At 46.8% G+C, this 14,919-nt stretch overlaps 1 protein-coding gene across 1 annotated transcript in view; it reads right to left on the reverse strand.

Annotated features, from left to right (window-relative positions):
• KIAA1217 (KIAA1217 ortholog) overlaps positions 1 to 14,643 on the reverse strand; it is a 290,673-nt gene extending 276,030 nt beyond the window's left edge. The window contains 2 exon segments of the mRNA XM_004757614.3: positions 5,597 to 5,880; positions 14,142 to 14,643. Of these exon segments, the coding sequence (XP_004757671.3) occupies positions 5,597 to 5,880; positions 14,142 to 14,211 (354 nt within the window). The 5' untranslated portion in view covers positions 14,212 to 14,643.
• Positions 14,644 to 14,919: the final 276 nt, after the last annotated feature.

Raw genomic sequence — 14,919 nt, forward strand, 5'->3', positions numbered from 1 at the left:
ATTCCTTCATTCAACAAAAACTGATGAGGCTTCATTTAGGTTGCATATTCCCTTAAATGCTGACTTTACAAAGGTAACTAAAACAAGGTTCTTGCCTTCCATAAGTATATTCTATATGGGAAAGAGAAGTATGATAAAGGCATTACTAGATAGTGTAATATAAGTACTGTAAGATGTGACCAGGGGCGCTGGGTGGCTCAGTGGGTTAAAGCCTCTGCCTTTGGCTCAGGTCATGATCCAGGGTCCTGGGATCAAGCCCTGCATCGGGCTCTCTGCTCAGCGGGGAACCTGCTTCCTTCTCTCTCTCTGCCTACTTGTGATCTCTGTCTGTCAAATAAATAAATAAAATCTTTAAAAAAAAAAAATAGGATGTTGTGACCAACTTAGAAGGTGTGACATCTGGGCCGGATCTTGAAGGATCAGTATCTGTACACCAATGCTTTCTTTCTTTTACTGACATGATGTCAGGGGCCACATCTCATTGCACTTTTACCATGGCAGGTGCCAAATAAAGCTATATGGTATGAGTAAGTGAAAGAAATCCAAATTTTAAGCTTTTAATGATGTTAACATACAAATACGTTCCAGAAAGGTAATAAAATTATGCTCGGGCAATGGAAAAAAAACAATCTTCAGGTATCCAAACAGGGTTGGTAAAAATGTAAAATGAATCTGAATACCAATTTGCGAAGAAGAGCTGTGGAGACTCTTTTTTTGGATCCCATCAACCAGAATATTGTAATGCAGGAGCTGCCTTTGAAACAGTAAGAGGACCCACGGCTTTCTTTTTCAGCACTCTCTGATACTGGTGTTATTGTCCTTTGACAAATGAGGGAACAGGAGCAGAGAAGGATAAAGTCTTTAGCTCCAATCATACAATTAAGCTCATGGTGGAGGCTGAATTCCAGTCCAGCCCTGCCAGGCCTCATTGCCAAATTCTCAGCTGCTAGGTGATGTGGCTTCATGCTCGGATTGCCCCACACACGTATGTCAGGGCGTTAGTACCATTAAAGCTACTACCATGCAGGGTGCCTGGGTGGTTCAGTGGGTTAAGCCTCTGCCTTCGGCTCAGGTCATGATCTCAGGGTCCTGGGATCAAGGCCTGTATCCAGCTTTCTGCTCAGCAGGGAGCCTGCTTCCCACCCCCACTCCCCCCGCCTGCCTCTCTGCCTACTTGTGATCTCCCTCTCTATCAAATAAATAAATATGATCCTTTTAAAAAAAGCTACTACTATGCAGATAAGTATTATGCTGCACTAATGGTCATCTGCATTTTCAGGAGACAGTAGAAGGAAGTTAAGGAAACCTCTTTTCAGTAATTCAGACTCAAGAAAATTCTTGATTGGCTTATTTTCAAAGGCTCAAATACAAGTTTTCAACCATGAATCTCGCAGTGTGTGAAGTGAGATTGAAATGTAAGGTATGCTCTAATTCTCCTTTGGTTTAATCCCAAGGAATTGGAATCTAGATTCCCTTAATACCCAGGTACTTCATGTAAGATGCTAGATACAGCGTGGTTACCATCTTACTCTTAAACTCCCCCCAGCGGCACTGTTTTCATTAAAGCCACTTCTCTGGGAGGCAGCCAGGAAAGCAGCCAGCAGAAGAGTATGCGGTATTTAGAACCTCAATATTAGGTAAGTGGTCAGACCTGTTTATTTGAATTCCTCCTTACGGCTGGTCATACGATCTTCCTGCAAAGGAAGCCTGGAATGATCCACTTTAAGAAGGTCAGGGAGGAACAAAGGGTGCCCTGGAGAAGAGGACAGGAAAGAGGAAACAGACAGTAGGAGAAAAAGAATGGAAAAACCAGAAGACGAAGTGCTGTCCACAGGAATTTCCTAAACCGTGAACTGCCTGAGCTTATCTCTGATGTGCACAACGCTGAGTAGGGGTCATCTGAGGAACAACAGAAGGAAAAAACACGTACACAAAGCCAGGCATCAGAATCTTTCCCCCTTTAAATGGTCAGCTTGGGGGGCGCCTGGGTGTCTCAGTGAGTTAAGCCGCTGCCTTCGGCTCGGGTTGTGATCTCAGGGTCCTGGGATCGAGCCCCACATCGGGCTCTCTGCTCAGCGGGGAGCCTGCTTCCCCCTCTCTCTCTGCCTGCCTCTCTGCCTACTTGTGATCTCTATCAAATAAATAAATAAAATCTTAAAAAATAAAATAAAATAAAATAAATGGTCAGCTTGGAATACCCAAGAATTCATCCTGAATTACCCAGTAAAGGGACAGCTGACCAGCCACAGTCAGAAGACACCTGTGGCGGAGATGCAGGGATAGATCAGAGGTTGAGGCCGCTAAGCCACAGTCATTATTCCCAGTCATCTGATCCCATGAACCCCTCACGTTATATTTAGGCTTCCCATGTGAGAGTGTTAGCCAAAGCCTCATCATAGCAGTAGCAGTAATTATGAGATCATGAGTAACAGTAAAGTTAACAAATATTTTTTTTAAAGGTATCTATTTATTTATTTGACAGAGAGAGATCACAAGCAGGCAGAGAGGCAGGCAGAGAGAGAGAGAGAGAGAGAGAGGGAAGCAGGCTCCCTGCTGAGCAGAGAGCCCGATGTGGGACTCGATCCCAGGACCCCGAGATCATGACCTGAGCCGAAGGCAGCGGCTCAACCCACTGAGCCCCCAGGCGCCCCAAGTTAACAAATATTTTTAATGCGAAAAATATACCATTTTGAAATACTAACTTCTCAATTTCTCAGCAAAATGAATATATTTCTAATTTTAAAAATATATATTCTCCCTCCTCATTCAACACACTATCAATTTCCTAACTTCCTTTACCCTCACCCTTGTCCTTATAGTCACACACACACACACAGACACACACACACACAGAACCTCACCATGTCCCTTACACCGCATGTACAGACTGTTGGGGAGGAAAAAAATTCCCTTTACCCTTCCAAGTTTTGGGCGGGTGAATTGATATTAACATCGCAGTGTGTGAACTGAGATTGAAATGTAAGGTATGCTCTAATTCTCCTTTGGTTTAATCCCAAGGAATTGGAATCTAGATTCCCTTAATACCCAGGTATTTCATGTAAGATGCTAGATACAGCGTGGTTACCATCTTACTCTTAAACTCCCCCCAGCCGCATTGTTTTCATTAAAGCCACTTCTCTGGGAGGCAGCCAGGAAAACAGCCAGCAGAAGAGTATGCGGTATTTAGAACCTCAATATTAGGTAAGTGGTAATTAGGTAATTGATATTAACATGGCATATTAACATGGGAGAAACAAAGTTAATTATGTATATATAGGAACCCTGTAAAAGAATATGAGACCCAAGAACATGTAGGGTCAGTTGAGGCTTATAGGACATCCTAAGCTAAGGAATGGGGTAGGGGCTTAGGGCTTCAAAGGAGAGGAAGGTGATTCACAGAACAAAAAGAAGAGATGTTTGATAATTAGATGTTTGCCCTGCTGGACAGAGAGGTCTTTTAGAGAAATAGTAGTCCCTAGTTAATAGCTCCTTTTTTGAGCCAGGCACACTATCTAAATTATTTTAGGTCCTAACAACTTTATCCTTGATTATTATGCTTTTCAGGGTAACCTCCCATAACTGACTCCCACCCCCAACAACTGTTTTTGTCTTTAGTTGAACATGGTACTTCAGGTGATGGCTTTGGCCATTTTAGGGAGTTACTCAGTTTTCCTGGGTCTCTCTCATGTATACACAGGAAGTATACATTTAGTTTGCTTTTCGCCTGTTAATCCGTCTTACATCAATTTAATTATTAGATGAGTCAAAAACCAAGGAAACGAAGGCTTTTTTTTTCTTTCTTTTCTTTTCTTTTTTTTTTTTTTTTTTTTTTTTTTTGCCATACGACCTGCTCTACAGGCAATGATCAACTTACAGAACAGTGGACTCAACAAGGGTTGTGAACTCAGACTTAACCAGATTCAAATTCCAACTTTGCCTTAGAAATCTGTGTATTTGTAACTATTCTAAGTTTGAGTTTCCTCCATCTAAACCACTTTGGATAAAGTATGGTGCCTCATAAAAACAAGACGCATTACTTATATGGATACTGACCCTACCAGCAACGAAAAAATAGGGATATTTTTATATATGTCAATTATATCTTATAAAACTGTGGGACAAAACTCAAGTGAGTAAATAAATAAATAAATACATGCATACATATAATAGGTGTATTTTCTTTTCTTTTTTTTTTTTTTAAAGATTTTATTTATTTATTTGACACAGAGAGGGAGAGATCACAAGTAGGCAGAGAGAGAGAGAGGAGGAAGCAGGCTCCCCGCTTAGCAGAGAGCCCAATGTGGGGCTCGATCCCAGGACCCTGAGATCATGACCTGAGCCGAAGGCAGCGGCTTAACCCACTGAGCCACCCAGGCGCCCCAGGTGTATTTTCTATATGCACTTGAAATGAAAACAGTCACCATTTTCTTAATTACTGAAGAATTTATCGGCTCTACATCAACCAGGATTCCCTGCCCTTCTCTCTTCTGGGTCTGCTGCCTTTTGGCAACATGAACAAAAAAACCAACATACAGCCCATAAAGCTCATTTTATCATTTTAGGCACTCTAATAAAGATTTCAGAGAAGAGAAGGTTGAATTTAAATGCATAAAATGAGACTGAGGATGAAGTACAGGATCAAATTATTCAGGCCAACGCCAATTTCCATTTCCACGAATGCCCAAAAGCTGAGTTAGTTACACATTACTCTCGTAATCAGTTAACTGGCAAGACACTTGACTTAAAACAGCGAACGCGCCCCTCTCCCTGGAGTGTGGAAATCAATAACAGCCCACCCTCTTCCCCAAGTAGGCTCTGCTTCCTTCACCATGTCCTCCAGCCTCAAAGGTCAATCGGATAACATGCCTGTGAGGGCTACACGGGAGACCTCCCATCTCCTGCGACCCCAAAACTGTACTGTCTGCTAAAGAAGTCATTGCACGCAGCCAAGAAACAAAAACAGAAACATCCGAAGCCACAGTTGGGTGGTAATCTGTGCAGCTGTCAAGATAACCTGAGAAAAGAGGTAGCTGATGACAGCGGAAAGCCAAGAATGCAAGAGGTAAACATCTGTGATTAAAAGGGAAAAAAAAAAAAAAAAAAAGAGCAGAAACTGAACCCTAATGTCAGCTTCCTAAGGAAAAGGCATTTACCGTAAGTCTACCCCTCTGTGCTCCGCTTGACCCTGAAAACGTATTTATGTATGTATATATTCATTCATTCATTCACTGTGCTAAGCACTCAAGTGCTTTCTGAGTGCACAGTAATTGATCCTAGGCCTCCCTCAGGAGAGTAATACCCTTTACTGCCTATACGTCAGATGTATTTGTGGCTGAACACCAGGACAATCCTTTTGGGGGAAGCGCAGGCTCTCTGGGTCTCTCCTCTCTGGCATTCAAGAGAACTGAGCTTTCAGGTCAAACCTTTAACTGCAGGCTGCCTTCTCCTCCCAAGGGCCAAAACAGACCTGGAACAACCCAACAGTGGGCACAATCGACTCCACTGTTTTTCCCCCTCTGAACTGCCGGTCACTCTGCTTTCCCTCATGTTCATTTCAGAATGAGCTGTGCACAGCAAAATGGTGCCATGTTCCTACCTGGTCTCTCAGCCTCTCTTGGTGGCCCATGATTGCGGTGGCATGATGAGGGTATTTCTGCTTCAGATGTTCCAGGAAAGCTTCTCTCTTCCTGTCCATCTCAGATGTTTGCATTCCCAGGATTTCTTTGGAACTTCGGGGCCCACCTAGAGTGTGTCTCCTTGGGATGTTGCGGGACGGCCGGGAAACTGAAACACGACTGTTTCCATTAGAGAGGCGTTCCTTGGTTCTGCGGCATTCTGCATCTTCTAAGGACGTTACATGGAGACTGCTTTTTCCTTGTTCTGAAAGTCAAAAAGAACAAAGTACAGTTCATAATTAATGATCTCAATAGATATCTCATTTAAAGAATACCGAGAGGGTATGTGGCGGCTGTTAATGTGTAAGTGTAACCTAGCAGGTGTTTTTGTTTGTGTTTTTGTTTTTAAGGCAAGAAGGGGGAATAAAATCAACAATCAAAGGAACTACAAAAAAAAAAAAATCACACTAAAAGGAAAAATTGCAGAAAAAAGTGGGCTATGTCTGACTGTTCCCTGAGGTTATTCAAAATAAGAACACGTGGTCAGACTAGTTTGCAGGCTACTGGGTTCCCCCTTACCTTCATCCGTAATCATAGAAAAGTTAATTGCAGTGGTTCTTATTATTTCTTTATTTTTTTAATTACAATTTCATGCTGGTAACAGGACTTTTACATTTCTACAATCTGAGACACTTACTTCATCCCCAAGACCCAAAAAAGCTCTCATAATCACTGATGGGTGAACCACATACAAAATCCAGCCTCCCTCGCCAATTCGGATAAAGCAAACAGATGGAATATTATTAGGTTAATATTATCATCAGGTAAGAATGGAGGGAATGGAAAGGCTTAGACACATTTTATGGAAAGCGGACTTTAAAACACACAGTGAAAGGGAAGAGATATGATACGTGTGGATGGCCTAAACCTAGACCCTTGGGCTTGACCCTGCCTCTGACCTGGGCTTTAAGGGCCAAGCTGACTTCCACCTAGAAGGGAGCAAGTGAGCGAGGCAATGACAATGCTTCCCCTGCCCGACGCGGACAGGGGATCTCTACTCATTCTCGATGGCTGGCAAATGGGTTGTTGGGTTTGCAGATTCCAGATAACTGAAAAGACAAAGGCAATTACTTCTCCAAACCCCGCGAACAGCAAGAGAATGTTATAAACATTCAAATTATCTTTGAAAGGAAGAGTTCTTAGACCCTACACAGATGCAGGCCGAACAGAGTGTCCCTGTTCACTGAATTCCCAGGAAAAAGCACTGAGTGGGGGGGTCTCAGGAGTTCTGCCTTTCACGCTAGACTTAGATCCCTTCCAGTCTCACTGTCTTCGTGATTAAAATGAAGATGGTGGACCAGTAATAGATACACAGTCTTCTAGCTCTACACCCTTTAAAATCTAATCTATTTTTTAAAGACGTTTCCATTTGTTAACTATTGATCTTGAAAAGTTAGGGGCAGAAAAAGAGATCTAATATTCGAAAGTTCTAGATTGGAGTCTCAGACAGAGAAACCAGACTTTACACCAGAGACACCCAGAGTGCCCGGCTTATGCCTAAACGAGCTCGTCTAAAGGCAACGCCACCAACACATTGCCCACCTCACTATCTAGAAACGTCTCTCTACAGAACTCTCGGTACAACACCCTTTGGTTAGGCATAGAAAACATTTTAAACTCAGGCTGGCTTTCCTACTCTGCTTTTCCATCCCTAGAAGAGTGTTCTGGGAATGATTCTTCTTGTTTACTCTTCACTTCTCATTACATTGCTAATTATAGCATCTCCATCAACACCGATGAGGAAAGGGAGGAAGAAAATAGCCAAACTGGTTAATTCTCCTACTTTTCACGTGTTTCAGCAGTAAATTCAGAAGGGGGGGAAGATGAAACTATTGACTAAAAAGATATTGAGAGATGAACGGTATTATTTATTTAGGTTGCCTTCGCGTGACGTGCACTCACATGACGGCTACCTTCTTTGTGGTGTCTTCTTGAATAAAACAGAAGGAACAGGATCCGCTGAGTGACGCTAGATGCAGAAAATGCCATATGTCAGCTTGGTAAATACGTGTGCAATCTGGTTTAGCTTTAGCTTCTGGAGTGCGTATGTGTGCACATGAGTTTTATATTAGCCCAAAACTTGTTGTACACTTGATGTAACGCTGTTGACTTTTTAAACAGATTTTTACGATTACTTTTGACATCATTAACATATTTTCAAAATTATCCAGGACAGCTAGATTAATGAGCAGGACTGGATCTCTGGAAAGGTGACTTCCTCACGTGGGCACACACAGACACACTCACGGATAAACGTTCAGGAACCTTCCACACCAACAGGGGCAGAAAGTTCCATTCCGCCTCACTCTGTCACAAGACTCCCAAGAAATATGCTGTTTCATCCAAGGCTCCTCAGGATAGGTCAAGGCAGCCAGAACAGTAGCCCCGTGGAGACTGAAAAGAGTTTTCCGCTTTCTTCCTTCAGATAAACTGGGAAAGGAACAGGAGAGGAAGGGGCGGCATTCAGGGTCCATCTTCTGTCGCCATTCACCTTTGGGCAGCTCCGACTTGCCCACACTCTAAACCCCTATTTTTTTTCTAACACTTTGCTCTGCAAGGTCCTGTCAACCTTATGCTACTTTGCCATTTTTTTTTCTCTCTCTCTCTGGTGGATTCTTCTAAAATGTCTCCAGTTGCTTAACAAGGTTTAATGTGAATTGGTGGAAAGCAGTGATCAGCACCGATGACTAATGCACCGATGGCCCGGGGGCACAGTCCCCTGGCAGACATCCAGGAGCCGGTGGGACTCACTCCTTCCTGAGTCTCACCTTTTTGCCCTCTACCTCCCCCAGCTATGGGCCCCATCTGTTTCCCATCCGACCACCAGGCACCTGCTACGTCCTCCCAGGCACCCCCGACAGCCCAACACCACGATCCACACAAAGCCACCCTGAACACGCGTCCCCATCACCGGAGCCTTCTCCCCAGGGAGGCTTCGCTCCTGGGCGCTGCTGACTTCCGCGCCGGAAGCAGAAGTGACAATTTCACCATTCCAGTCTTTTGGGGGAGAATGTGATCTCTCGCCTGAGGAGCCCCAACTCCTATGCAGGGAGAGAAACAAACGAGAGGGGACCGGGCAAAGCACACGGAATCCCAGTTCCACAGCCCTGGAGTCAGAGATCCAAGTCTGGGCCAGTTCTTCATTATCCACAAAGCCATCAACACAGAAATAAAGTTCTATTTCTCGCCTGGAATGCGTTTGGGTGCTAACGTTTAAGGAGGGGTGTGTCCCGCGGCTCCCTATTCTGGGAATCCATGCCAAACAAAGAACGGAGCTGGAGCATGAAGACCCGCTTTCAGTTTCCCCTTCCTGCCGCTCCCAGCCTCTGCCCAGCCCAGGGCGAGTCCTTTGTAGCTGCTGGGAGCAGGGCAGAGAGCACAACGGGAGCCTGGGGCAGGGAACAACCCCTCCAACCTTCCGTGGAGCAGAAGTAGGGGTGAGGAGGGCAGAAGCGCCTGAGAGTTTCAAAGGGCGGAGATGCAGCAAGTTATCCCACGGGCCGGAGACCATGGGGCCCCTGGGCCACAGCTCCGACGGCTTCAGCCAAGTCCACTGACTTACAGCGGGGTCCTTGTATCGCTAGGACATTCCACACCCACTTTCTCCCCGAGAGCCAGCAACCACACTTCCCTGGGATTTTTATTCCTGAGCGAAGACTAGGTAAGTCACGGCCTCTCTGAGAAGGAGCCCCTCACTTCTTTACAGTGGCTCCTGGCGAGCTTCTCTAAAACTGTGCCAAGTTCCTCTCTAACCATAGAAACACCATGAGAAACTGCTGTTTTGTCTGGTTGTCTGACCCAACCCCGTGGCAGCGACAGTATCCTGTCCGTCTGTGTCTTCACACCACAGTGTCCTCCTCTTGCACACACACAGAAAGGCTGCATTTTCTAGGACCCTTCATCTAGCGGGGGTCTTGGACTAATAATTCGTCCAGTCAATGCAAGTGAGGGGAGACACCTTGAGTCCCTGCCCCAGGTTCCTGAATAATCATCCTTGCTCGTTCTCTTTCTTCTTTGCTAGCTGAATGCAATGGCTCCAGTGGAAAATGCCAAAGCCTCGGGGAATGGGATCCCAGAGTCAGCCTAAAGCTGGGCGCCCAGGAGATCCACCTGGCCAGGAATGTCCGCATTCCCTTGTGTTCAAAAAATTAACATTGACTAAACCACACAGATTTCAGGGTTGTAACAATTAGCCTCTTGACTAATACAGATCACATATTCTGCTGGGGGCCCCCAGGGTTCCTCGGTTGGCCAGTTCTCTTGTTACCATCCCACAGATCACCCCCATACATGAACTGGCACAGAAACTGCAGCTGAAATTACCATGATCATTATTAACCTAAAAATCCTGAAAAATTAAGTAAGTGACAGAGAAGTTTTCTGGTATGGGTTTTCAGACAAAAGAGGGACAGTCCCTCTGCTCCCCAGCGAAGTATTCTCATCTCAAGTGTTGGTCGGATGATTCACTCATTCATTCTCAAAAATACATCTTGAGTGTCTGCTCTGTACACTAAAAGGACTTGGGAAACGCAGTGAAGTTGTGATCAAGACAGAGATAATCCCCTTGCCTGACAGCGGATCCACATTACAAACAGGGACGCAGACAATGAACAAATAATATGTAATAAGTGCTCGGAAGGATGAAACAGGTAAGGGGCAGAGACCGATGGGGCAGTTTTAGAGTTCTGAGCAAAGATCTGAATATCAGGGACTCCTCGATGGGCAGTGGGCACTGCCAGTGCATTCTTTTTTTTTTTTTTTTTTTTTTTTTTTTTTTTGCAAGTTTAAGGTGTACAGTGTGCTGGTTTGATACATTTATATATTGCAAAATGATTACCCCCCCCCAAAGCAAACACTACCTTGAAACACTGGTGAATCAGGGGTTGGGGGAGGCAAGCAGGTGGACGGTAACACTTCACCTGCCCAGGGGTTTCAAGAGGTTAGGGGCTGGAGGAAAAGCAGACACCTCACGGTTGCTGGGGACTGACACATCCCAGGGAACATCCCAGAACAGCTCTGAGGAGCCCATGGCCTTCAAAGGGAGCATCAGGTTTTTAGACGGCAATTCGGCCAGTAACTACCGAGTGCCTGCTCGGTGCGGTGCACCTCGAGGTACAGACTCACACTGCTGCCGACCTAAGCAGGCTGCTTATCCAGCCACGGAAGCCTCGTTGATGAGAGCTATTCCTGAGGTCACCGTACGCCCTGGTTTGCCTGAACAGTTGTGCATTACAACTGCCATCCCAGCAAAATTATTTATAGGGTGCCATTTCACTTTCAAAAGTGTCTCGGTCTAGATAGTAAGTCACACGATCACCCAGGGGATCCTTACCTCCAGTAGACTGACGGGTAAACTCCAAGTCCCGGGATGGGACCCTTAGCCTTTTGTTCAAGAAATATTTCCTGAGTGCTTTCTACATGGCTGGTGTGTTGGGTAGAAGGCATGTGAAGGATGAAGAAGACTGGCCGGCCCTGGTATTCCGCACTGTAACCCAGTGAAACAGACACAGAAACCAATACCATCAGGTGTGGCTAGGAGTGGCTAGGAGCGGGCATGGGGTACTACAGGTGATGTGAGCCGAGGCCTGGCCTCCCTGTACGGTCCTCGTGCTCACCGTCCACCTGGAACAGAAGCTGTCCTTCTTTACAGAACTCAGTGGGACCCCGCACATATAACCTGATACTTCTCACCCTTACGATCTCTCTAGCCCCCCCTCCCCCTCCAACCTGCCCGACCTCTAAATGCTCAAGTGCCCCAGAGCGCACTGCGACCTGTACACACAGACCCCATCCCAGCAGATCCACCACAGGCCCCAGACCTTTCTCCTCAGTTCCAGCGGAGAATATCCACGCAGCTATCAGCATTCCGGACATCTGGATGTGAGATAAACATCTCCATCCTCACCTATCCAAAGGACTTCCTGGTCTCCTCCATTTCCAAGCCAGAAACACCCTTTCCTCTCCTCGGCGGCACTCAAATGCTTTCTTTCCGGTTTAAGTAAACGGCAACCCCATCCCTCCAGCCAGGCGGACAGACATTTCTGAAATCATCTGGGACTCCTCCTTTTCTCTTGTATCTTACATCTTACATCCATCCAATCCCTCCGCAAATTCTTTTGGCTGTACTTTCAGTATACACAGAACCTGTCTTCTCATCACCACCTGTCCTACTACCTGTTGGTGCAAGCAGGTCCTGCAGGTCCAGGCTTCTGTATGGCTTACTGTAGAAGCCTCTGACATGGTCTCTCTGCCCTTCCCCTGCCCCCACCAGGGTTATTGTCCGTGCAGCACCCAATAGTTCCCTTTGATATGACAAGTCAGACCTGCCAGCAGCTGTGTGATCTGGCCTGGGATTACCTCTAAACCTCTTTCTTCCCACCCTTCTCCCATGTCCCTGCTGTTCTCTGAACAAGTTCTTGCCTCTTACCTCCCTAGCCTCTTTCAGAGGTTTATTCTAAACACACACCAGCGAGGCCCTCTCCCTGATAACTCTCTCTCCATACTCCCTGTTCCCTTTTCCCGCCTCTGGTTCCCTATGGTCTGATTTCCATTTAATAGAGTTGCTGGGTAAAATATGAAATGCCCAGTTAAAATTGAATTTCAGGTACACAAGGAATACTTTTAGCATAAGTATGTTCCAAATATTGCATGGGATATACTTATACCAAAAAAAAAAAAATTTCATTGTTCATCTGAAATTCAAATTTAACTAGGCATCCTGTGTTTTTATTTGCTAAATCTGGCAACGCTGCCATCTAACATGCTATATATTTCATTTATCTGTTCATTGTCTCTCTCTCTCTCTCTCCTATCCCCTTTCCTCCAAACTTGGTTCTTAGAACATGAGTTCAATGGAAGCAAGTATTTTCCAACTACTTTGTTCATGGCCGGGTCCCCAGCAGCTAAAGCAGTAACTACTACGTAACAGATGCTCAATGTTCACTGAATGAATGAGTAAGTAAATAAAGTGATCACATTCCCTCAGCCCAACCATCTCCAGCCTCTGAAGCATCTTTGAGTTGCCGTGGTTGTTTGAAAGTTATTTCTTAAATTGGTTCCATTCTAATTGCCCCTCTAGATTCTGTGTCATTCATTTTAACAGAGGCCGGAAGACTCAGTCTCTGCGGTAGGATCCTGTCCTATCAGTTAAGGGAGGGAAGGCCAGCCTTATCTCCCACCGGACCCCACCGACCAGGCGCCCTCCAGGAAGAGTGTTCTGTTTTAGAAGCACAAACACAGATACCTAGACTGACGACTATAAAATGGGGGATTCTCCCGGGTTTACTAAACTCAAAGGTTCCTGAGTTTCACCCGCAGGAGTAAGGGGGGAGAGGGTTGGGGGGGTTTCTACGTCTTGTAATTCCATTTTCTTCAATCTAGCTTAGTTTTGCATTTTCAGTGCGGATGAGTCATTTGTTACTTCCCTTTTGCCTTTTTAAAACACACACACCTTTTCCCCTGTGCATAATCCCTACTCCCACGCAGAGCCCGGCAGCCTCGCAAATGCTTCTCTTAGTTCCTAACTGGCCCCTGGATGAACCTGGGGTAGGGTGGGTGGGGATGGTTTCGGGCTTGTGAGGGTTTCTGAACAAGCTGCCTATATGATACCAGATGATAGGCTCTGGCATCACAGACGTCACGGACTGGAGGGCAGAGAAGTCCCTTCTCCACCCAACCCCACTGTGAAATTTCTTCGGAACTATGATATCAGATGATAGGCTCTGGCATCACAGACGTCACGGACTGGAGGGCAGAGAAGTCCCTTCTCCACCCAACCCCACTGTGAAATTTCTTCGGAACAACATAAGCTTCTGGAAATTCCCTACGGAAAAGACAAGTCTATCACAAACACAATTAAAGGAAAACTGCCTGGAGAAAATCTACCCAAATCGTCTAACAACTCCCAACTTCTGAATTAAAGCATGCAAAGATTCCGCACAGCCCCATCTATCATCCGGATGGACCCGTGCTCCCCTGCTGTTCCGATCTGCAAAATAAAACATCCCTAAACTCTGTAAGTTAACTCTCAAATTCTGCAAAACGTGCAACCCAGCATGCCTTTGCCTCCTGGGATTCCCCCAATCAATGAATGGAAACGCTGCCTTCCCCTACGAGATAGCTGCCCAGAAACAGCTCCTTTCTCCCACGGCTGGGAGCAGCGAGTATGAAAAAGCTGCTTTTAGCGATTTATTTTGTCACCGCCTAGAGATACAACACATACTGCCTGCTCCCTGGGCTCCCCAACGCGGCATCCCCACGCCACTTCTCCGGCTGTTTAAGGAAAGCCTGCCAGAACCGAAGTCGGACCCAAGAAATCACAGCGCTCCACGCACTTTCCAAAACGCACGCCAGCCCGAGAAGCGCGCGTCCCCCGCGCCATGCGCCGCGTCTCGGGTTCTAAAAAGCAGCCCGCGGCGAGGAGCGCGCGGAACCGTAACTCCATCTTTGAAGGAGTCTGTAACTTACCCTGCTTCTGTCCGCCGTCTGCTGAGCGGGGAAGGCACGGCTCGCATTTCTGGCTTTCATTTTCTTCCATTGTCCCTCCGCCCGCGGCACTAGCTGCTCGCCGCTCTTTAAACTTCAGAGCGCAGTTCTGCAAGCTCCCAGAAAGCGCCTGGAAGGGGGCCCGGGGCGGGGGGCGGGGGGCGGGGAGGGGACCGTGCGAAACCCCACCCCGAACTGTTCTCCACTCCGGGGCAAAGTCTCCCCCGCCCGAGAAAACTGCATTCCAGCGTCGGGCCGCCCCCGTCCCTCCGTGCCTGCGTCCCCCCGCGTCCGCCCGCCCGCACGCCCGCCCGCCGGACGGTCCCGGAGGAAGGAGGGGGGAGGCTGTGCTCCCCGAGCCGCCCGCTGCCCCTGCCCCTGCCCCTGCCCTGGGCCCGCCCTGCGCCGCGCGCGCCCGAGGCCCCAACAGGTGATGGGCTTCCCGACCGGGCACCCAGACCGCCTGTTTGCACCGCTGCGGACCGCCCAGATTCCGCAGCCCCGGGAAGGAAAGCATTTCACACAGGCTCAGCGGCAGGCGCTGAACGCCCGGTCTCCGGTTGCTTTAATCTCAGACACAGAATGAGCCTCCCAAGGAGGCTGATTTACGGGTTACTAAACAGCCAACTGCTGAACATCCCAAATTTCGGTGAAATCCCTTAAAAAAAAAAAAAAAAGAAAGAAAGAAAAAGAAAACAAAGCGTGCATGCTGAATGTTGTTAAGTAAACACCTTCCGGCACTAACTTTCGAACCTGATTA

Source organism: Mustela putorius, unplaced genomic scaffold, assembly GCF_011764305.1.
Source record: "Mustela putorius furo isolate JIRA1106 unplaced genomic scaffold, ASM1176430v1.1 tig00000827_pilon_pilon_pilon, whole genome shotgun sequence".
NCBI classification, from domain to species: Eukaryota; Metazoa; Chordata; class Mammalia; order Carnivora; family Mustelidae; genus Mustela; species Mustela putorius.